This window comes from Amborella trichopoda, chromosome 9 (genome assembly GCF_054954075.1).
Source record: "Amborella trichopoda isolate Santa Cruz 75 chromosome 9, AtrichopodaSantaCruz75HAP2 v2.0, whole genome shotgun sequence".
In the NCBI taxonomy this organism is placed as follows: Eukaryota; Viridiplantae; Streptophyta; class Magnoliopsida; order Amborellales; family Amborellaceae; genus Amborella; species Amborella trichopoda.
This window is the reverse complement of record NC_142344.1, coordinates 4,240,646-4,266,318: the sequence shown is the minus strand read 5'-3', so window position 1 is coordinate 4,266,318 and position 25,673 is coordinate 4,240,646. Positions and strand designations below refer to the sequence as shown.

The 25,673-nt window shown below is 34.0% G+C and overlaps 1 protein-coding gene across 11 annotated transcripts; it reads right to left on the bottom strand.

Moving 5' to 3' along the window:
* Window positions 1–6,924: 6,924 nt before the first annotated feature.
* On the bottom strand, window positions 6,925–14,658 carry LOC18445378 (uncharacterized). 11 transcript variants are annotated; one of them, XR_016041065.1, is made up of 9 exons: window positions 14,449–14,657; window positions 14,055–14,280; window positions 13,230–13,276; window positions 12,034–12,187; window positions 11,585–11,783; window positions 9,125–9,254; window positions 8,049–8,230; window positions 7,392–7,560; window positions 6,925–7,295 (listed from the first exon to the last, which is right to left on the bottom strand). XR_016041065.1 is itself a non-coding variant. In XM_020674401.2 (9 exons), exons 2-8 carry the CDS (start codon window positions 14,236–14,238, stop codon window positions 7,402–7,404), a joined length of 1,050 nt encoding a protein of 349 aa, XP_020530060.1. In that variant the 5' UTR covers window positions 14,239–14,280; window positions 14,449–14,658; the 3' UTR covers window positions 6,925–7,295; window positions 7,392–7,401. The 11 variants fall into 11 exon arrangements, 6 of the variants coding, with proteins under 6 accessions (XP_020530060.1, XP_011627490.1, XP_088703338.1 ...); XR_016041066.1 differs by having other exon boundaries at window positions 8,049–8,860; window positions 14,055–14,253; XR_016041064.1 differs by having other exon boundaries at window positions 14,055–14,253.
* Window positions 14,659–25,673: the final 11,015 nt, after the last annotated feature.

Below are 25,673 nucleotides of genomic sequence, written 5' to 3'. Positions count from 1 at the left end.
CTTCTGTATTCATGTCCTGATTCGGAGATATTATTTTTTCCGGTTTTAATGAGAGAATTAAAAAGCAGACAACTCATCTCCCACCATATGTAGGTAAGTTTGGTCGATGGAAAATGGGATAGTGATGAAGAAATGACCATATTTCCACTTTGGAAGAGATTGATGTTCATGAGTGAGATCGGCAAGGTGAGAATTTTTTGTTATTAAATTCAGTATGGATATGAGTTTTGATGCAAATTATGGAAGTCTCCTTCATCGAATTCAACATTTAAGCTAAGAAAACTTGTCTAGAAAATATTAAACCTTCAGAGAAGGCAATATTTTGAGAATATGGTGCTCGTAAATCTCAGTTTGGGCTCAATTTTGCAATTTATGCTGTGAGAGTTGCAAGTTGTATGTTCTAGATCTCAACTAATAAAAACTAAATAAGAAGTTTCTTGTATTATTCATAAAAGTTGAATTAAAACATATTTAAGAAGATTCAAATAAAACAAAAGCATAAATGAGAGCAAAAATATAATTAAAGAAAATAAAGATTATTTACTGAATCAGGTACATGGGCCTTCTTGTGGATCTTATGCCAGCCTAATCCAAGTTGAAAAGAAACCTCAATTTTGCTTGAACAATCAAGGATTGGATGATGAATATAGAATTGAATTGATTGTAGAGATCTTAGGGGTGGCAACGGGTTGGGTGGGGTCCGGCCTCAAAAAAAACTTTTTGGGGACCGGATCGGACCAGACCGGACTTGAAGTTACTAGGCTTGGTCCCGATCGAAAAAAATAATAATTAATTGTGATATTGAATGTATGTATGTATTTTTTAAATATTATAACTAAATATATATACTTTTATTTATTTAAATATTATTTACTAAATATTAACACTATTTGGGTCGGGTCCATATGGATACGGCCCAACGTGCCAGGTCCAATTTTTGAACCCATACCTGAACCTGGATCGGGTTGGGGTTCATTGCCATCCCTAGAAGACATGAAATCCTATGGGCAGGAGTGAATCTCGGGTTTTCAAATTAATTAGGCTACACGAATCTAAACAAGGGCATTGAGAGATGTAGGGTTGAACTAGGGATTGTTGGGACATTGCAAGATCTTTTAGAATCTCGGGGAATGGGAATGGGATTGGGGCATTGGTGGTTAGAGAGACAAGTGCATCGTCTTAAGCTCCATTCTTACCATTAAAGTTTCAAAAAAAAAAAAAAAAAGAATAGAGAGCTTCCCGTGTGAACTCTAAACAAATTAGGCTCCATTCTTACCATTAAAGTTTCAAAAAAAGAAAAAAAAAAAGAATAGAGAGCTTCCCGTGTGAACTCTAAACAAATTAGATAACATAAACTTCGGAAAGAAATTTAGGGTGATTTTAGCTCCTCCATAGCCACATAGTGACATTATTGTATTGTTTAGCCATTTGTACTATCCTTACCGTATCTTACTAACGCACTGTCTGAAAGCTTATGATGTGATGTTAATTTGACAAATTTTGAATAGAAATTAAAGAAGTTTTAACAGTCTAACCGTAAGTCAGACCATTTTTTAATACAAATTACAATGTGATAAGTTTATATCCTTATTTCTTTTCTTTTTTCCTCTTTTTTTTTTTTTTTTCAAACATGAACAAAATTTTGCTTTGGAAATTAAAAGATGTACAATACCATGGGAGGAGTCCAAGGTGAAATGAAAATAAAAACGAAGAAACAGAAAAAGAATCGAAAAATTACAAGGTAGTAAAGGCTTTTGTTGGAGCGAGTTTCTCTCCCTATCGACATGTAAAAAAAAAAAAGACATCTCTCTCCCTACGATGAAACTGTATTCAGCCATGAGTTTGCTCCGCATCAACGGGTTAGTACAAAAATCTTTACACCGTTTAATCACATTAGAGGAATCACACTCAATGACCAATCTTACCGATCTTATCGGTCGAGCTTGAGCAAGCAAAATTTAAGGCCCAACATCTCAACCTTATTTGCTTAGCAAGGTGGCAGTTGTCCTTGTGTAGTCCAGATTACCTGGCTTTAGTCATCTCGTAACAATCCTCCATATCCCGCCATCGATCATATTATTTCTTACACTGCCATCAAAGTTCAATTTGACCCATCGAGACAATGGGGGTTCCAAACCGCTGCCTTTTTAAACTCATATTTCTTGAGATGAAGTAAATCCCAAAAATTGGTTTGTGTTTGTGCTTTGGGATATCCTTAAACTCCACAGTCCTCTGCACCCATTGGATGTAATAGCCTATCTCATACGAATGCCATCTCTAGCTCTATCTTGAAAAAATTCTAGTTTCACTCTTTCCAAATCTGTCATAGTATTTTTCTTCATCGCCAGTCCACTACTCCATAAAACATTCCTCATCACAGTTTCAAGCAAAAGTATAATAGAAAATGGTGCCTTAAATAGAGATTAGTACACCCAGAGGTTAGACGAGGTAACCTTCTTAAGGTGATCATGTCCCAAGGTGAAAGATCACGGCTCTTCCAGCCATCCAATTTAGTATGGAAACTTTCATGATTAGATCCCACCCTGCTCTGTTTAATCTATAGTCTCCCAAAGGGAGGCCAAGATATTTAACTGGGAGAGTTTCATGTCCACACCTCATCATGAATTTCTTCACCAGAACAATAAATTCCCATTAAATTAGTCTTTGCAAAAATAATTTTTACCCTGTATATGAGTTGGCATCAATTAAAAAATAACCACATATGCTTCATCTGTTGAAAATAAGCTCTCATAAAGAATAAGGTATTAACTGTATATTGGAGGTGCATACTAGAAGAGCTACCGCCTTTTAGAGTTTGCAGTGGCATGAAAATATCTGGTATTATTATTTCCCTACTTAGCCCCTTTCGATCTTTGATTAAATAGACTTCTCCATTCACTTTACAGTGGTCTTTTGTTCCCCATTTAACTCTCTGTTCTCCTGTTTCCAATTATTAAACGACAATGTGTCATTCGGAACTTGCATAGTTCTTTGAGAAAAATGTCCAAATCTTTTTTTCCCCCTTTCTTTAAGTCTAAATTTCAAGGCTTTTAGCTCTTAAGCAATAATGTAACCCCACCACCCTGTTATTCTTATTTTCTTCAGCCCATTAATAATTATATTTTTTAAGGATTTATCGTCCAACCACATGAGTTCAAATCTAAAAAGAAACGGTCCAAAACTATTCGCTTTTGTATCAAGCATAATAGACATATAATCGGAGGTCCATTGAGGAAGAGTGGCTAGAACTCGATCCATTCTAGACATTCGTTTTGCTAGAGATGAGTTATTGGACCAGGTAAAGGAAGCCCCAATGACATTAGAGTCGTGTAGCTCATTAGTTTCGATGAAATAGTTAAATTTGTTCGCATCTCTTTTCGAATCGAGATAAACTTCTAAATTTTTAGGAGGCTTGGAAATCGAAGGAACGTGCACATAGTGCTCATGAGGGGCTCGTTATTTGCCATATTTATCAGGCGAAGGGATCTTACACATTTTGTTATCTGTCCAATTCTTTCAGCCAAAACTTTCCCATAGAGGGCCAGTGTCGAGGATAATCTATGGAGGGCCAGTGTCAAGGATAATCTACACATTGGAAATCTTGAGTCCTATTGAATTTTGAGATTGTATACAATGAGATCATTTACTTTTGATAGCTTGAGCGTATTGCAAAGTTCAAGAAATTTTTTTTGAAGTTTGAGCTTGATCAATGAATAAATGTAGCCATCTAATTTCGTATGCAATAGTCAAGATTAATTGTGACTACTTTATACCAAAGATAAATGGTCTCATTTTATTCTATTCCTTCAATTTTATATTATATTTGACCTATTTTGAATAGGGTGTGGTTTCTATAAAGTTGCAACATTAACCCATCCAATTAAGGCGGGCCTCAAAATTTTATCACAACATGCAATTTCAATGTAAAAAATAATTAGGATTATCTCAAAATCTATTTTCATATCTAAACTATAAACATATGAAAATCTTGAAAATGGACGATCTAGATAATGCGTTGCAAGATGCACTATTTTTGGAACTCAATTTTTTTTTTCTTTCATATTCCTACATCTCGGTGTCGAGATTATCAATTAGAGCTTTTTTCAACATTAAAACAACCTATTCCGATGGATTTTTGGGGTACATATTTAATTCTACATTTTAGGTTGCAACCTTACATAAACTTTTTCCTTTTGAATATGAATTAAAAAAACTACGTATTTCAACTCCAGGGTGGCAATCAAAAGTTACATATTAGGGTCTTTGATATTTGCTTCATGGGTTATTTGGTCCAAACCAATGCCAATCCCTTAAGTCTATATATTGATCATGATGTTATTGATAAATTTTGACTTCACAATGCTTTGTTTTGCCGCCCATGACGCATTATATGCTGTGGAGGCACACCTGCCGTCGTTAGGATTAGAATAAAATTTGGGTTTGCTTAGTATTCAACTCATATACTTCAAACCGTGCATCTCAGTAAAATCATATTTTAGCCATAAGATTACCCTTATTTCAATTATTTTTGGAGTAGGTGAAGGTATTTAGAAAAGGTCTTAGGACTTTTGAGAGCGACAATGCGTCTTGCCACCCCATCCTTTAGGGGGCTTTCTTGGTTTGGGACTTTGTGGACTCGAATCCTACTTCAAAGGGTATATACACGGGACTGGACCACCTGGTCAGCAGTTTAATTAACCAGTTTAATTGGCTAAAAATTTTGTCAATTTTTTTTTAATATAGTTTATATTTTTAAATATATATATATATATATATATAAATAAAAGGTTTTTATGCAAACAAAATGAACCCTCACTTCAAATCCTCGTCCAAAAAGTATTTTCGGCAATGAAAATCTTTATAATGGTTTTAAAATCAATTTTTAACACCGACAACAAATTTCAAAACTCAAAAAATGATACAAATACTGTAGATCTATAAACGCTTACTATTAGGGTGAAATGGACTATTTAAATAATTTATTATAATATACACTAATTTTAGATTTTGAAATCCTAATTTTTTTTTACAACCATAATATTCAAGTTGATCTAGTGGATATAAAAGTTTTCTAATACTTCTATTGTAATTTTAGATCCTCTTAACTAGGTCATTCGCCTCCCTAACCTTTACCCTATTGCTAGTCCATTGAGTCTAGACGTGAAGATAATGCTCCACGCAGTGTTCACAAAACCGGCCAGGTTGACCCGAACCCGGCCGGGTTGGCCGGGTCTGGCCATTAGCCGTGGCCAATTCTGGCTATAGAGCGGACAAGCAAGGAATTAAAAAAAAAAAAAAAAAAAAAAGTATTTCTTTTCTATTGTTTTGAAAATGATTAGGAAGAATTTTGGCCCATAAATAGTTGTTTTTACATATTTTCTTTTTCTTAGATTATTTCTAAAATCTGTCGAGGCAAATCAAATTTTCAAAAATCCATTTTTTCACTACTTTTTCAATTTCATTTGGATGTATTTAGTTTAATTGTACTTTAAATATACTTTCCATGGCGACGTTTCATTCCTAGGTTGTTTTTTTCTTACACTGCTCCACAGATTGAGAAAAAAAGTCTTTCGTGGTTCTACTTTTCTACAAAAGGAGAAGTTTATATAAGGTGTCAACCTTATACATTGAAGTATGGTGCACCTCAAACCATGCTTAAAACGCAATTTCGATGCTGCAAAGCCTTGTGAAGATATGAAATCCATTGTTGCCCTCAATTATGAAATTTAAAGTTCCGGAAATTGTGAACAACAGAAAATCTTGAAAATGGACAGTTTAGATAATGTATTAAAAGATGAACTATTTTTATGGTTAGAAATTCCTTTTTTTTTCATGTCTACGAATCTCAAAGTCGAAATGATCAATTTGAAAGTTTTCTAACGTAAGAACAAACACCTTACTTGTACAATATAAAATTGACACCTTATATAAACTTTTTCCTTCTACAAAACACATGATATTATATACAGAAAATATGGGGAAAGAAAAAAGAGTTGAAATTGTGGGTTTCGAACTTGGAGGTCACACTTGTTAAAACTTCTTTCTTTTTTCTTTCGGGTGAAATGGAGGATTCGAATCTTCAAATTCAACTAGGAAAAATTTCGAAGTGTGCTTGGGTTTGAAACTCCATTCTCTAGATCTAATAAATTTCTTTTAGTGAAATTTGGTTTTAGAAATTCAAGTTCTAAACCCAAATTTTCTTATAAAAATTGGTTTGTAACTTAACTTCGGTAACTTTAATTTCACATAAAAAAGACAAATGAGAGGTAATTTGAGAAAAAAAATTACAAAAATATTAGAACAAAAAAAAAAATTACAAAAATATTAGAACAAAAATATAAAATAAAAGGTTCTTTTATAGGGTGCGGTTTGTATAGAGCCGAGGCTCTAAGCAATCAAAATAAACCGCACATTTGAATAGTGTCAAAAAATATGGTTTCAATGCTGAAAATCTTTGTGATTGCCTTAAACATATTTTCATCTTTAATTATAAAATTTAAAACTTCAAAAATTGTGTAGATCGAGTAGATCTATAAAAACTTGAATAACTTAAAAATTAACGATCCAAAAATGCGTAACAAGATGCACTATTTCTATCTAAAACTTGAAATCTATTTTTTTCTCGTCCATACATCTTGATGTCGAGATGATTAATTTAAGAATATTTGAGAATCTAAACAACCTCTTCTAGTGAAATTTTTGAGGTAAGCTCCGATTTGATTGTTTAGAACCTAGGCTCTATATAAACTTTTCCCTTTAATAAATAACAATCTACTTTTCCGTAAATTTCCGTTCTTTTTTATTATCAATAGTAAACTCCCTCCCCCGTCTTTCTTTTTTTTTCCCCCTTACCCCAGTAACAAGGTAAAACTACTAATGCCTTTCATTATGATTCGAATTTGTCACAAAGAACTTCCTGAAAAATTGAACCACACAAAAAAAGGCTGTATCGTTTTAGTTCCATCAGAAATTTCCCAAAAGTTTGATATGTATCACTGCCAATTTTACCCAAAATTCAGCTTGCAATCATAAACACAGGCTGCGAATATTGAAACACCATGAAAGAGGAAATCAAAAATTCGTACGAGAGAGAGAGAGAGAGAGTGAAACCCTAAGATTTGAGTACTTGTCATTTTGCTGGCAACTATTGAGACCCGAGCACTTCAGATCCCTGTTCCGGCCTCTTGTGAACTTACCTATTAGTCCTCAAAACTCCTATTATAGTCCTCAAACCGATTGTTGTTGGACTAGTTAAATTAATGTGGTTGCCCAAGCTGGACAAAAGATTCAATGAACTGCGAAACCAAATCAATGTTTTTAACAAATTGCAGAAAGATAACCACATGAAATGTGACGAGAAATTCTTGTAGTAAATAAGGCATTTCCAATACCTGCTAGCCATTAGGCCTTTCCTTCAGCTGTTTTGGTGGTTGAAACCAGTGGCTTCACAATAAGACGAGGCTTTGTGTTGACAAGGGTGTGAGGGAGTACAGAAACTGCAGCCACTATCGATCCACTGGGGATTCCTGGAATGGGAAGTACCTCAACAAACACAACCATCTGTAAAAGAAAAAACAACCAAAAAAAATAACAGAACAATAAGTTAAGTACAGACCGAGCACTTGGGCCTTTTTATGTATTAAACAGTACAAAAATAAAGATAACACAAATAAGGAAAAAGTGGAGAAAAATTAGATCACTATTTTAAAGCCAAGGGCAGCCAATTATGTTGCTATTAGCAGCTAATGGTTACAGGCAATGCCCATTAAGAAGAATGTCTCTGTCTCCTTAATTGCGCCATACTGTATCTTGAGGGGAAATCCAATGGGTACAACCTAAATCAAGGACAATTTATTCGTGTCCACATGCACATTGCATAAATCATCTCACAAAGCACACACTAATAGCTATATTGTTATTTGATATCTACGAAAGAAATGACATGTAAGACACAATTCTAATAGTGAAGTTTGAACTCCGAACTCTTGATAGTACATAAAGCATACCAAAAAATATAAATGAATAGCTAGGTTATGATTATTTACCACCTTTGGAAATTTCAGATCCACAACGGAATCTGGTGCAACATCTTTAACAGCCCCAGCCACAACACGGAAGCACTGATCTCGATCCAATACAGGCAATTCACTTTTATCTTTCTCGACTTCTTTTTTACCCTTCAGCTTCTTGTCTTCAATTCCTCTTCGATTAAAGGCAACTGCAAACTGGCCTATCAAGAAAGAATTATTAGCACAGAATGGAACCTACGAAAGCAATAACAGTGTCCCCAACCCCTATCCAGCATGCTAGTTTAATTTGATAACATCATCACATCCCCAAAAGCCTCTTTCTCTCCCAGACCTGTCCAAGAAACACCTTTCATGTCAACCACTAACCCTACAAAACGTTCTTATCAAACTCACCACATCCCCAAAAGCCTCTTTCTCTCCCAGATCCGTCCAAGAAACACCTTTCATATCGGTCACTAACCCCACAAAGAGTCCTTAGGAGTTCTAATGTAAGGATCTCAACAGCAAAGTTCAATAAAACTTGTATTTCAGAACAAGATGTGTTGCTTCATTTACATGAGATATGACAACTTGCTACTGCACAGGAGTTTCTAGAAATGAAAAGCAATGTACATCCAAGGAAACAATGGCCCTGTTTGCATGCGCGTATAAGTGCCTAAAAAGCAGGCTGACACACAGGCTGTTTACTGTTGAAACTTGATGCTATAAAAGCAGTGGTCAGCAGAATTTTGTGCACACAAAGGCACAGAACTACAACGGTGCCATATTCTAGAAGTGGCATTTTGCCTTCATAGCTGATAAACCTGCCTTATTGGCCCCATCAAACAGGCCTATAACAAAGAAAGCCAATATGCATAAGAATAATAAGTACATTTATTGGGCTATGTATCCCACCTTCAGACTACAAGATGCAAAGCAGAGAAAATTTATAAAAGAACCAATAACAGTGTCCACATTTCAATATATATATACATATATATATATATATATATATATATATATATAAGAACAATATATCTGATCTAAGAAATAAAGCAAATTTGCATAAGAAACGCTAGTGATAACTAACAAATAGACAAAGGACAGAGATGAACCTTCAAAGGTCTCTCAGGCTGATCTTGTGAATTGCTTAAGAATCGTTGAACAAGCTTTGATACAACAGCATGCATGTTTTTCTCACTCAACATACATGTCTCTTGAATAGGAAGAATTCGGTGACACCAGCTGAAACAAAGAAAATATGTTGAACATTCAAAGTAGGCATCGAACATCCTTGCTCATAGAAAAAACAAGAAGGATTGGGAATCCTTGTATATAGGGAACATTACATATAATCATCAAACTGCCCCTTATCGCTGAAATAAATTTTGAATACATATAAAGAATAAAGAAAATCCAAAAGAGTAAACAGGATCTGCAAATGCAACAACAAACAATCCAAATATCAGTAGGGTCTACCCTTTTCTAACTCAAGACAGTGACTAACAACTTTTTGCTTTTGAATGTTAACAGTGACTAACAATCAAAAAGGGAGAACAAGTGATTAGAGAACTGTACAGCAGTGAACGATATGAGACAAATTACATTGACAGAAATGGTCAAATTCAATGTTATGAGATTTAATTCGGGGGAAGTCTTTGGGTATACTTAAAGACGTTCAAAAAATTAAATAACATAAGGATAAAATTAGAAGTAATTATAAATTTTAAAGCAAATTATTACTAAAGCAAAATTCCTTCTCATGAAGTTGAATTTCAAAAAAAATTAGACCTTTTTTGCCGTTGGAAATATTTTTATTTCAATTATTGTTCCCTCCTATGGCCATATGCATGGTCTTCCTTCCCCCTTTCACATGCTTGCCCCATGCTCTCCAGAGTATCTATAGTACAAAAGTATTTTCCTCTCTTAATTGGGTACCCATAGGGCCGATTACACCAAGTTATTGAATTTTCCACTCTTAAATAAGGTATCCATTTCGCCGGTTACATGACACAATAATTCCGTATGTTTCCCCATACAAGTTATATTTTAAAGAAGTCTACCAAAATTTTGAAAGTTTCATTATATTATTTGTTTTGCTTTGGTTGGGTCGTCAAATCCAAAGACTTAGGCATTTCGCTCGAAGTGAAGCAAATCTGATAACACTGATGGAAATACAACAGTAAAGATGAAACAAAGGTCGCATAGAAAAGCATACAAGGAAAATAATCTTGCCACAAGTAGAAGACATGACTCCAAATTTACAGCTCCCACTCTTTATTAGATATAAGGGGGTGAAAGGATGACACTAGAAACAAGATGTTTCAATGGAAAATGCAATAGCACCAACCATTAGATTAAGCAGCCTAGTTAGAGTAAGGCGGACAATAAACTCTAAACAGGCTGATGATAATAGAAGAAGACTAAGGAAAATCCCTGCAGCTAAAGACCTGATGAACGACTACAACACGTGGCTTCCATGTGGCTATCGGTTAGCAAGAGAATACTTAATATCTGAGCATGAGGTGACCAAAAACCTACCATCTAAGTCAAATAGTTTGCATTAGATTAAATGGAGAACCCCATTCTTTTACTAATTGTGAGAATTGTACAAGTGATCTGATCATAGTATATATATTTATACTTTTCTGAGACAAATTCATAATTCCAATGGTAAAGTATATAAAACAATGGGAAGAATGCAGTGTACAGTTGAATGAGGCATAAAAAGATACTTAGAATCATGGTGCTGGTTGTTTTGGGGCATGTGAGTCACTTGATTCCAAAATATAAAAAAGCATATAGGACAAAGTTGAGAAAAATGGGCAATATTGGTAAGGGGCCTTGATTATTGTCATGAATTTCCTTTCATAAAAAAAGATGAACTGACAAAGTTGAGAAAAATGTGCAATATTTGGAAAGGGGCCTTGATCATTGTCATGAATTTCCTTTTATAAAAATAAATAAACTTCCGACAAATATAGAAAAATAGCATAAATAGGTGTTACAGGACTAGATGCTACCTTAAACAGGACATGGTCAATGAAAACAGTATGTTGGGTGATCTAGATTCAAGCCTGGAAGTGTGATTTCAAGGAATGATGTCAAAAAGGAAAAAGTCCAAAGTTTGTTGGGACCTTCTGAGTCAAAACATGAATAAGAGATCTCAAAATAATGCACAAAACACATGCTACTAATAAGTAAACTAGAGAAATGCTTCATCCAAAACGCACTAGGGACTGTTCATAGCCCTACATGTGGTTTCAGTATGTGACCATATTTGGCTTCAGCAAGTCCATCAAGGGAGAGTGATTGGGAAGAGTGCTAATGAGGAACTCAAAGATTTTGGAGTGGAAATGCATTGGAGAAGCATTCCATAAGTAAACTGATCAAGAAAAGAAAAAAAGAATTGTATTTCACGCATATGCACACACACGTACACACACACACAAACAAACTCAAGTTATCATATTGATGGTTTAGAGTAGACATCACAAAAGAGAAAAAGTTATTCAGTTATATGAAAGAGAGAGGGAGGGCATGCATGTGCCTCCATTCACATGAACGCAAATTACCGTGGTGAACTCAGGTCCCCAGATTCTAGCGAGTTGAATATCTTTTGTAAGATGCTGTCAGGTAGAGAACTTCCATTTTTTGGGAAGGCAAAGAGAAGCAACCCACTCTTATTCAATTTCACCAGAGAGAGAATGGAGCTTCTTTTCACAATTGTTTCAGTCTTATCTGATGATGAAATGCTGCCACTCGGAAGTGTACCTATTTTCAGAAAGAAATAAGTAAAGGACGTCTATAAGTAGCTACACAAAAGGACAAGAATCTCAATATCATGCTTTACGAATAAGTTTTACCATTTTTATGAATTTGTTTTTAGAGAATAACCACGTTTATGATTTTATCAATAAGTAATAGGTAATTTATGAGCATCAAAAGGAACAAATCAAAATGCAAACAAAAAGACAAGACATTCTATTTAAAACACAAGCTCCAACCATCTGCCCTAAGTTACCTTCAGACTTTGAGCCGTCTTCACTCCCAAGATCTTCTGTAGCTAATTGTTCCGAAGTATCAGATAGCTTCCTTTTCTTAATTCCATTCATGGCCACATTTGCTACATTGGGTGCTACTCTTTCAACATCATCCTCACCAAACAATCCAGAAAACTGCACAAAAGTATGAAGTTTTGGTAAACACTAAAATGAATGATTTACTGCAAAACACTCCGCACAAATTCGGGATGATGAGAAACTTCAAAACGTTCTGCTCAACAGATTTTTATCAAGCAAAAAAGTAAAGTCAGAAAAGAAAAAATTCAAACTAGATGCGATGAATATTTTGTTTGATTATTTGCTAGGCTTGATCTCCCAATTGCCTTTTGTATATCTCCTGCCTGTAAAATATACAGGGTTGTGCTGACATATATCAATTATTAACGAACTAGATCAATTGAGAAGGCCTCCAGTTGGAGATAGATATTACTGGACAATGGACACAGGTGAAAATTAATCACAAGAACTAAACCGACAAGCATCCATGGCTGCGATATCAACAAAATAAAAAAGGTATTTAGAAGAAGAAGATATGCAAAGTATAGAAGCAAGAAAAAAGGTGAGTGCAGATACAGCAAGGAACTATATTTTCAGAGAAATTAATGTTATTGAATGTCAGAAAGACAGAATATTAGAAATGGTATGTCGAATCTCAGATAAGTAGAATTATTCAGAAAAAGGTTCCAATGAGTAGGAAATTGAAATTTGGAACTGATTATGTGCATGATTTTGCCATTTTATGCCCAAATGATTCCTCCCAGATCCAATCTTGCAAGAACTATCACTAGCAAGGACAGGTCAATACAGAAGCAGTCTATAACATAGAAGAAGACAATTAACAAATAAAAAAGAAAACAATAAGAAGAAGAATTAATGCAATAGACTCATAAGAGTAACAGAAAGAGAACCCTTGTGGAAAATGACTGGAAAGGTAACGACTTTGACATGGATAGATTCAAAAGGAACTGAAACCTATCGAACTATTGTTTTATAAGGATCTGATCTGACTCACCATAATGCAAAGCCACAAAGTACATTTAAATGCCAATGACCCATATCTACACCCACAAATCTCAAAATATATCTCAATGTAATAATAGTTGTGCAACAGAACACTAATGGAAAAAAATAAAAAATAAGAAGATGCAAGAAAAACCTTTTCAAGAATGGCAATGGCTTCTTTTGTTGCACTCTTCTCTCTTTCTGACAAAAGACAACTCAACTCCATTATTACAAAATCTCTCACAAAGATGTTTACCAAGTGGCAGTTAAGTATCAGTTAGCAAACATGCTCACAAATTCTCATACGACAGAAAGACAACAAAGGTCTCAACAAGCTCTGAACATTTTAAGTCCTTGCAACTAGGGCCAAACTCATACATTGCTTTGGATATTTTTACAGCAAAGTCTAGAGCAATTAGTTTCACATAATAGCAACAAATAAGAAGTGCAAGAGATGTCCTGGTTCATTTTTGAAGGAAACAAGAATTCCATTGATCTTCATATTTGCCTTTAAAGTGTGAGCTAAAAACATCAAGTCATGCTTATGTTTTTTCCATGCAATAAACAAAAAATAAGTTCTAAACTATCTGCCAGGCTAAGCTCCAGAACCCGCATTCCAAGCATTGAGAAAGTCCTTGCAAATTTCTGGAAATAAAACTTTGTCCACACTTTCTTAATCCTAAAAATGTCATCTGAACAAAACTCAGCCATAGTATTATGATACAGAGTCGGTTATCAAACCTTTGATGATTCAAATTGAATCAGAAAGTTACAACTAAGATGTTGAATGCAAACAAGAAATTATTCCGGTTGCAAAAATTTTACTGAAAAATAAGGAATCGTGTTTCAAACTGCACTCTAACTATTCTTAAACCATAAATGGACAAAATTTGGCGAAAATCCAATGCAACTAAATGCGAAAGCAATTGCATCAAAGGCATCAATGGAAACAATGGAGATAACCAAAACTAGACTATACTTATAGGGCAGGTGATGAGGAAACCGGAGTGAGGACTCTCCAAAAGTGCAGAAGGAGCATTGTAGTCAAAACGACGCAGATTTATCACAGAGAAGTGTTGATCCCAAGGGGTAAGCTCTTGCTTTTCTTCTTCTTTCTCGTCTATTACCGCTTTATCCTGATTTCCCTCCAAAATTTCCTCCATTTCAGAACTATGCACCTGAAACCAGAGGAAATGGCCAGATTCCTGGGGAAGTTTATGAAACCCTAAACAATTTTATGAGATCATGAAACCACTTTCTGGACATGCGACCATGAAATTACAGAATATCGCGTAACCCTATAATTTCAATTAGCTTAGAGATCATTACAGAGGACCGAGAAACCCAAGTTCATTTCAGTGGAATCAACAAACCTTGCAAATTCATGAATTGCGCAGAGGTCAGTTCGTTCCGCTTGCGCTCTACTCCAGAGTAGTAACTATGGACTATGAAGCGGGTTGAACAGCGCCACATTAATCGGTCACTATTATCAGCTCTTTTGAACGTCGATGTTACACGAGGACGGTGGAGGAGTGTATTTTGATGGAATTTGAGCTGGAGGATGGGCCAGCAACCGAAAGTTGACTAGGAATGGCTAATGAAGCTGTTTATATAGGTTCGTACGTCAACCGGTATTATACAGGACTTTCTATACTTCCTCTAGAGTATAAAATTTTTGTATTTTCCATTATCCTATAAAATTTTTGTATTTTCCATTATCCAATCGTTCATTCTGAATGGTCACGACTCTACATTATTTTATTTTGAATTTTGTTTCTACAAAGCATTTTGGCACCAAATTTTGGACCTCCACTCCTCTCCCATCCAAAAAATAAAAACAATATTCCCAATAAAATAAAATTACCAAAATATCTCTGAAAGTTTCAAAGGTATTATAGTCATTGTATTTTATCGAAAATATCAATCAAAATTCCTTGAGAAATTGGCAATCTTTCTATTTTTAATTCTTTTTAAAGATCAAGAATTTTGTTTTGGAAATCTCTTGTTGATCTGGATGAACTAATTTTAGAGGCATGAATGTAGAGGCGCACTATTCGTAGGTTAAATGGGAGTATAGTCCCTATGTTCCTTGTATTCAAGAGTGGGCTACATAGTCATCTTTGGTGGAATTTGATAATCTCCTTGATTGCTTGTCAATAGCTGAATTTTTTATTTCAGAAAGTGATGGAGATGATCGCATTGCACTCGAGAGCTATGCATGAAATCCTTTCTAGAAAATTACTTTAATAAGGAGTGTTAAAATTATTAAAGTGTATTTTCTAGAAATCATATTAATTTTTATTTTATTTTATTTTGAGTGATGTAAGGAGGTTGTGTTTATAATTTTGTATAATAGATAATTGTGGAACTAATAGGTGGTTAGTAGTTTTTTTTTTAAGTGGATAGTTATTGCAGTAAATATAGTTGTAAAAACCTCTATTTAAATAAAGGTGTCTGATGGAAAAATTAAGTTACATGTATCAAGTTTGTAATGTTTTTGTTTACCCAATTTTTCAACTTTGAATGAAATTTTTTTTCTTTCACGGCATCTGGATTGTTTCTTTTCTATTTTTTTTTGTGGTGAGGCTTAGGCTAGTGGTACATTGTTGCACTAATTGAAAAACGAATTATTCCATGGCATCCGTCTTTCACTACACTCGTCCCATTTCTCATATTGGTACCGCGATGGTTTCCACTCATTTCGGCTACTTGCATATTACAAATGCTTATCTTGTTCCCTCAAATCACAAAGAACTTATTATCTGTTTATCAGTTAACTAAGAATGAAAGACAATTTATGCATTTGATTATGATCTGTTTTCAGGCCTTGTTTATGGCTAATTCCTTGAATGTTGAATTGAATCGTGTACCCAAGTTAATTTGGCGCTGTAGCGCTCGGGACATTTGACGTTTTGTGCCTAATATCGAAAACTGCTTTTACGAAGTAATTGCTTCATTTTGTTAAGAATAAGTTGTCTCACTTTGTGTATTGGATGTCAATTAGGAAAGCATTATTCCATTTTGAATAATGAATAAGAGTTATTTTCTTTCACAATTGGGGCATTTTGATGTTTAGAGTCTTGCGTATGTGTCTTCTTTACTAGGAGGCCCTCATGTTAGTTTTATGGACAATGTTTTTATGAGTCGGCGAGACTCAACTTTTTAAATGAGTCAGCTATCTGAAATTTATTTTATACATGGATTTTTATGGACAAGGTTTTTATGAGTCTGCCGACTCAACTACTTAAATGAGTCCTCCATCTGAAATTTATTTTAGACATGGATTTTAGATTCAAAATTTTAAAAAATGAAAATCTCAACCATGATGAGTAGGACCCTGAAAAAAATGAATTTTAAAAACAAAAATGAAACATTTTTTACATAATTTGTACACTGTTGATTTTAAAATTTTTTGGGGTTACTATTTTCTAACTTCCCTCTCCAAGATGGATATGATATGTTCAGTGGATGCTATGGTAGAAGTGCGTCCCCTGAGGCATGCACTACTTTTCCTGGTTTTATCGATGACTGTAGTCGTTTTACATGGACATTGTTTTGAAGCAAAAAGCTATGTTTAAACCATTTTCATGCTTCAGAGGAAAATTTCTTGATAAATCTATCTAGGTTTTACAAAGTAATGGTGGTCGTAAATACATCCCCAAAACTTTTGCAGCATGTCTTCAAGAATAGAACAAGACACAAAAAATCAATTTTCTCATCCATATATTCCTCAACAGACTAGGGCCTCAACAGATTAGGGCGGTTGAGCCAATGCACAAAGATATTACGGAGTTATCTTTCTGTGCATACATCTGATAGTATGGTAATGATAGATCTGGCATGTCGATTGGATCATGACGTGGTAAGTGGTAATACTTCAATCTTTTGGAAAGCTATCTTTCTGTGCAAACCTCCGGTGAACCGAAATGTGAGATGAAATATTGGAATGCAGACTTCCTTTTGGAACCACATATGGGTAGGGAATTATCCACTACAATATGATTTCCTTGATTTATTTGTTAAGGTGGATAATCCCAATGCCCTTTTATCATATATTTTTGAGAGAAGTGAGCAGGAGATAATTTGGAACATCATTCTCCCATACAATAGGATATCTGATGATCTCTTTGCCCAATTTAACTCTCTTTTAGAGGTGTTTGAATGAAGTCTATATTTCACCTTCAGCTGTAGATGAAGTAGTTTGGGATATTGAGATTGATGGGCAGTTCTCTGTCAAATCCATGTATAGACTACTCTTTCATAATAGGTGGCGATGGTCACTACCTCAAGTTGCTCAAGTTTAAAAATGATCAATCCCTCACAAAGTTCAGGTCTTTGTGTGGCTTGCAGCGCAAAATAAGATTTTAACTGTTGATTTTATGAAGAGAGGTAAAGTAATACCAAACATCTGTTTGATGTGCAAGAATGATGGTGAATCAGGTGCCTATTTATTTATACATTGCTCTTTTGTCTATCGTATTTGGTCTTGGTTTCTTTCACAGATGGATGTTTTTTTGGCTCTACCCCAATTTGCCTTGGGAGTTATTATCAATTTGGCATATCCAGTGTTACTTCAAACTGGGAAAGTTATTTGGCAAATTATTAGAAAAATGATTTTATAGGAGGTATGGAAAGAGATAAACATGAGAGCTTTTGTAGGGGTAAGTCAACCGTTTGAAATGGTTTTTAATAAGATTGTTCATTCTATATGGTTTTGGTTATCTGGTACCAAGGAGGGAGTGGGTATTGCCAAGTTGGATTTGAGGATAAACCTGCGTAACTTGTTTAAGATGGGCTTTACCAAATCCTGCCCAAAATGCAGAGGGACGTGACCTTTAGTGGGGGTTTTTAAATTGAACTTTGACGGCAGTTCACTAGGGAATCCAAGGTCAGCTGGCTTGGGCTTTATCAAACCCCTCCCAAAATCCAGATGGACGCCACTTTTAGTGGGGTTTTTTAAATTAAACTTTGACTGCAATTCGCTAGCGAATCCAAAGCCAGCTAGCTTTGGGGGGTAGTGAGAAATTCAGAAGGGGTGATTATGTTCTCTTACGGACCTCTCGAAGATGCTATAGTTAATTTTGCTGAGTTTTGTGCCTTTCTTTTTGGCATGAAGATCTTCCTATCTAAAAGTCTGGGAGATTGTATTGTGATGGAAGGAGATTATTTGGATGCCATTAGGTGGTGCAGTAGAGAGCAAAAGGTTCCATGGGCGTTGATGCAAGTATTCTTACAAGTAATGGATTTGTCTTTCACGATCAACTCTTCTTTTGTACATATCTATATGGAAGCAAATGGGGTAGCAGATTCTCTTGCTCGGGGTGGCTCTTCCTTGATGTAATCTCGTTTAATTAGTATTGAAATAAAATCTAGATAACTTCTCGTTAAAAAAAAAATTGTGAGAGTTAGCTCAAGTAATGAATGTTTACTGTAAGGTATCTCAAACTTTGTGGACAAAAGAGTGGATGAAACCTTTTTATGTATCAGCACCACAATTTACTTAACTATTGGTTTTAAGCCACATCTGGACAAAACAATATTATCTTTAAAATAATATTTGTTAAGTTTCATTTCTACCATAGGTATCTCTCCCCGCTGAATTCCCCGCCCCAGGCATGAGACATCATTGGTTATGATGTAATTCAAAAGACGGAGGTTAATTACGCTGGGGTTATGTGGATGTCACAACAAAACGTGAGCCACACCGGTTTTGGCTATTTTTGAGGTCATTTTGGGAATGTATATTGGAGGTTTGTTTCAAAGTCACCTTCATTTCGCATTCAGTATACACACATCATAAATAAATAAATATATAAATAAATAAAGAGAAAGAAAGAAAAAAGAAAAGAAAAGAAAAGAAGAGGAGACCGCCTTTGTGTGTGATTTTTTTTTTCGGAAAAAACGACTCTGTAAAGTGCCATTTTTCTTTTATGGAACTAAAAAGGATACTGACATAAACACGTATGACAACAAAACATGCAGTAACTTTCAATGGAAGGAAATAGTTTCAATTCACAATGTAAGTAATCAACAAATAAATTCACAATGTAAGTAATCAACAAATAAATTGATATTAACTCCTTATTGCTACTCAAAGGGAAATAACTTTCATTGCAAATTAACAAAATTAACAAAGGGGAATACTTTTAAGGAAATTCTTTCAGAATTTTTTAAGTTATTTGAAAAAGGATGTAATATATAACATTCCATTTTTTTCAAGAATAAAGTTTTTGTAATATATTGAAATCATGCCTTTTGATTTTTTTTTTATATTTTGATTATTTTTAACGGAAAACATTTTGATAGGGCTGTATCCCTGTCTAAATAAATAGAGCCTCACCTAAAAACTCACTGAAAATTGTAGTTTGGCATCGAAAAACCTTTAAATCAATTATCTTGGCCCTTACCATTATGGTTGGGAACAAAAAAAAAGACTTCAAGCCTTAAAAATAGTGTATATTATAATAAATTATCTAAATTATCCATTTCACCCTAAAGATAAGTGTTCATCGGTATGCAGGATCTATATATATTTTTTAGCTTCAAATTTTATTATCAGTATTGAAAATTGATTTCAAAGCCATTGTGGAGATTTTTTATGCCCAAAGTGCTTTTAAAAATATTATATTATTTATATACAAAAATATATTTTGCATAAATATTTTTAAAATATATATTATATAGTATTTTTTGGTATACATTATTTTATAGATATAAAATAATATAACGAATAATTTTTCTGGATATGATCGAATCTGGATTTAGATATGGACCCCATGTATACTTTTTGATTTGGATGCAGATGAGAATAGCTTGGATCCGATCGGGTCCAGATCCAAATTTGGATCTCAAGTATACTTTTTGGATCCCATGTATACTTTTTGGATCCAAATCCGGATACCGAGGGATCCAGGCCCATTCTGACCCATTCTTAGCCCTAAACTCGTGGATATTAAAAAATTATAAAAAAAATCTCAAAAACTAAGAAAACTATTTGTAATTTTTTTTATGTGTTCTATCATTTTGACAAACATTGGAAAGTATGAAAATTAAAAAATACCCCGATCAAAATGTATTTTTTCTCTACTTTTTTGCCACATTTAGATGCGTTTTGTTTAATACTTTAGATATGTTTTCTTATTTTTTATATATTATATATTTTTTTATTTTTATGTTTTAACAATTTTTTGTCGCTACAGTTGTCAGCCTACTCGGGCCGAGTTCTCAACCCGAATAGTGGTTTAATACACTGCCTTTCTCTCCCCAAGTGTTTATCACTTAATCTACCAAAATTCCGTAACCGTTCATAGATTTGCTTCTTACGATCCTGTTTGGTACACAACCATGCTTCAATTCCTCCCATGAGGAATAAAAATGTTGTTGGTCATCTTTGGATGTACAAGGTTAAAGTCGAATCTGATGACACTACAGTTCCTTTAGGGCCTGTTTGATAACACGCCCTTAATGAGCTATAGTGCCCTTAATGAGCTATAGTGTAATCAGATATGGCCAACTTAGTTACTAAAGCATATGCCCAAGTCTTTGGCTTTGATTATGATGAGACATTCGGTCATCTTATTAAGATGTCCACTATTTAATTTATTAATGTTAAAACTTTTTTCCATGAATGGCCTTTATAACAAATGAATCACTCACGCCTTTCTCCATGGAACTTCAAAGAAGTATATATGATACAGCTAGAGGGTTTCAATATTCTAATTTCCCGCATTATCAAGGCTCCCCATGGGTTTCAATATTCTAATTTCCCGCATTATCAAGGCTCCCCATGGGTTTCAATATTCTAATTTCCCGCATTATCAAGGCTCCCATATGTTTAAGTTGCTCTCCAAAATTCCGAAACAGGGTTACGAAATTTCACAAAATTTCCAATCTCAATTTTTTTTTTTTTTTTGGGTAACTCAGTGATTCCGAAACAGGGTTACAAAATTTCCAATCTCTTTTTTTTTTTTTTTTTTGGGTAATTCAGTGGGGAAGAGAGGCCCTTACTCATTTTTTTTCAAATAGTTTAGGAATTATTTTTTTTAAAAGTATTTTGTGGGTGGTGTCACTAGGAATGAAAACCATGACACGGTGACTAAGGTATGAGGGTGCTACCACCACAACGCCAACCCCTTTCCCAATCTCATTCTTTTTTCAAATTTCCTAAATTAGGTATTGTTGGATAATCCCAATTTCAATTGGATTCACTGTGAATTTTTATTTTTATTTTTATTTTTCAAACAGATGCACAGTAAGCTTCAGTAGGAGCATGTAATCTTTTGTACTACCTTCTTCATAATTGAACCTGTTGCAGACTTATGGTCAAGTTAGGCAAGTCCATTATTTATTAGTCCAACTCTAAAGACCATGACCACCCCCATGTGAGGAGGGGCCTTCGACACCGACCAATAAGGAATCGAGGTCTTCTACAAAATAACATTCTTCTACACAGTCAATCAATTGCACTTTGAAGTTTAAACCTCAACAATATGGAAAAACTAAGTTTCCTTCAAGTATTTGAAGTTCTAAACATAGTTAATGCATAATATGATTAGGCAAAAATGTATAATTTTGAAGACACTTAACTTGCGGATCCTCCAAACAATAAATATTTTTAAATGCTAATAATTATGCAATCACAAGTGAACAACTACTTTTCCCTTAACATGAAAACAAGCATGATCTCAAGTCCCCAAACCAAGACTTTGACCACATGCACCGGTTATGTTGGTTATTTAATGGGAGGAAAACGTTTATATAAGGGTGAGGCCTTAAACAATCAAATTAAAGCGCACCTCAAATATTCACTAGAAGAGATTGTTTCGATGCCCAAAATTCCTCAAATCTAGCATCTCGACCTCAAGATATATCGACATGAGAAAAAATAGATTTAAAGTCTTGAAAATAGTACATCTTATAATGTATTATCTGGACCATTAATTTTCAAGATTTCCAAATGTTCATAGATTTGTTCAATCTGCACTATTTTTGAGGCATTGAGTTTTATAATTAGAGATGAAAATTAATTTTGTGTCCATCACAAAGATTTCCAGTACTGAAACGACATCTTTCGACACTATTTGAATGTGCGCTTTACTTTGATTGTTTAGGGCCTCGGCCATCGACAAACATTCAAAAGGCCAAAAAACTTGGGTTTTAGATCTTGTGGCATGCTCTTGTGGGAACATATATTGCATCTACTTCCTTGGGCAAAAGGAGTATATTTGAATCTATTTTAGAATCAACACACGTGTATTTTCGAAAGAGAATTTAGATTTTGAAATTTTGGAACCCTTAGGTCTCTCTGTCCAAAATTTAGATAATCTTTATCTAATCTTAGTGTGTTATTTTGCATGTACAACGCGTATGAATTTTTTTTTTATATAAACTTTGTTTGACATTGGTTGCTAGGTCCAGAAGGTTACATCCAAAAAAATAGAGGTCCTAAAAATACCCCAAAGTCAAATTTTGCTTGATGGATAGCAACTTAATCTAAAATATATCAAAGGAGATCGCCAATAGCAAAGATCATACATTAAAGCTCACATGGGTTGTCTCTATTCTCTAACACCGAAAATGATTATAGAAAAAATTCTACAAAATAGAAACAAGGGTAGAGGAAGAAAATGAGGCAAAAATTATTGCAACAAACAATTATTGGTAAGAGTTTATGAAATAGTTTCATTCAACCGATAATTTTATATTAAAAAAATAATAATATTTTATTATTTTTCTCTCTCAATTGGAAGCCAAGTCATGTGATTGGAGGCATGCTCCCCCACCAACTCTTTGGGATCATATCGCACTTTAGCAGGTGATATCTTTCGTCATATGAAATTAGGTTAATATATGCATTTTAAATAATATAAAAATGAAGGGCGTACAAAACTAACTGAATTTTATATGACATTACAATGTGTTAAATAACCTAACCAAACATAACCACTCATGAACTTTCTAAGTGAATTGTCGATTTTTTAACCCAGGTAAGCGCCTTTTCTAATAAATTGTTTTAGAAAAATATCAATAAAGGAAAAAGTTTATATAGAGTCGAGGCTCTAAACAATCAAATTAGAGAGCCCACCTCAAAAATTCACCAAAAGAGGTTGTTTTGATGCTCAAATATTTTCAAATTGACCATCTCGATATCAAGATGCATGAACATGAGAAAAAAAAGAATTCAAATTTTAAAAATAGTGCATCTTGTAACGTATTTTTTTACCATCAATTTTCAAGTTTTTATAAATATGCTCAATTTACCCTATTTTTAAACTTTAAATTTTATAATTAAAGATAACAACTATATTTTAAGGCTATCACAAATATTTCCAGTATTAAAACTATATTTCTCTACGCTATTTTAAGATGGGCTCTAATTTGATTGTTTAGCCCCGGCTCTGTATAAACCACACCCATCAATAAAATAGTCAACTACCTCAGATGCAATTTCTACGAGGCTTAAACCTTATAAAAACTAAGTAAAGCTTTACCTTGAATCCTTGTGTTTTTTTTTTTGGATATGTGCTTTGAATCCTTATTTACAAAGCACTTTGAGCATCGAGAATCTCCATGATGGATCTAAGATCAATTTCGAACATTGACTATAAAATCTGAAGCTCAAAAAGGTCCTCATCTTGTGGACATGTGAACACTTATTTTAAAAGCAAAATGGCTTGTGTAGATGATATATAATATAAACTATTTTTAAGATTTAAAACTCCTAAATTTTTTTTACAACTATGGTGGTCAAGGTTGAGAAAATCTATTTGAAGGTCCTTTGACACCATGAAGACAATTTTTTGGGAGTTTTGAGGTGATGTTGTACGTATTTTGATAGGGCTACATCCTTTTAAAAAAAATTTCCAAAAATGAATGATGCGGTAAATCCCCTGAATTCTACATCATAATTGCTCAAACCAAATGATATAATTCTCTCGATTCATAAAATATGTTAGCCAATTAACCAAAATGCTCTTACTTTTTCTAGGTTTCGGACTTTTTCAATTAAAAACTTATTTTATATTTTGAACTCTGGATAGGAAGCTTGGGGGATTTAGATCAGCTAGCTCAATTGACTTGACCGGGTTAAATTAATAGAGACACATTGCTTGTTCATGGTCGCAAACTCAAAAGAAACATCATACAAAAGGTTTTAATAAAAAAATTGTAGGTGTTCTTAAATGAAAAATCTCTCAAAAGTAACGACTTTATTATTAAAATTATGATTTAATTAACCACCTCCTTTTATTTTAATTTTACTGATTAACCACCGCGAAGCCAAGATTCATTCTCTCTCTCCATTTGAGTGCGATATTCTCTCTCTCTAGATTCACTCCCTCCTTTGGAGTGCGATACTCTCTCCCACCTGGCCCCGCATGGGAGGGACCACGTTAACAAGTTGGTGTTGAGTGCTCACGTAAAATACTTTTTGCATTGGAATGGAAGAAGGCAAAGCAGAATGCATTTGGTGGAGAAGAGAGATGATTGGACAGCACCACCTCTATTTTTTCAAAAGTTTTCGAGGGCGATGTGACGCGTGGCTTCTTGAAGCCTCTCTTTAGAGCGACACGAAGTTCACCAATCTCTTTGCTCTCTCTCTCTACAAGAGGGAATGAAATGTTAAGTCAAGCTCTCCTCTCTCTCCTCTCTCTCTCTCTCTCACACAAATAAATTAGATTACAAAAAGTAGCAGGGCAATGACCCATAGGGCATATAACAATCGAAAAATTATGGATACCTTCTAATATTTTTCATATCACACTCAATTACTCGATTACTGTTTTTCTTACTTTTATCCCTAGTATAAAAAAATCAATTCATTGAAAACTAAATTACCTTCCTCGCCCACTATCAATTTCTCTCTCTCCGCCCAATATCAATCTTTCTTCGCTTCATCTCTCTCCCCCCGTCCGATATCAATTTCCCTCTCTCTCTCTCTCTAAATATAAAAGTACGGACCGGCACAAAATGTGCCTAAGAGTATGTTAAAAAAATGTGCCTCATTTATACTTTTGTGCTAAACGGTATTTTTCATTATTTTTACCATGGTCAGGCAATAAATGAACGGGATAAAAAAAATTGGTAAAAAAATGCAGTCGGACAAAAATTGTTTCAAACTAGAAAGAAAGAGGGGGACATTTAAAAATATCAGTAGGAGAGAGTGAGAGAATTAAAAAGTAATTTATTCGTTAACGTATTAACTTTTCAACTGGGGTAAAAATAAAAAAAAACAATAATTAAGTTAAAAATGTGATATAAAAAGTATTAAAAGGCTGACCGTCTATAAAGTACATTCCAACTACATCGTGGTATCAATTTCTAACACTTTCAATTAACGCTTTCAAAATGTAACTCTTCAATTTATTGAAAAAAAGGTAGGAGCTTATCTTTTTCATTGAATTACCAAAAATAAAATAAAAAATAAAATTCCAAAAGGTATAATAAATTTTCCTATAATAATCACTGACAAGTTAATTTTTTTTTTATTTTAAAAAAATGGTATGATAAGGCTATAGAACTATCAAAATAAATAAAGCCTCATCTCATAATTCATTGGAAATTGCAATCCAACCATTGAAAAACCTCTAGATCGATCATT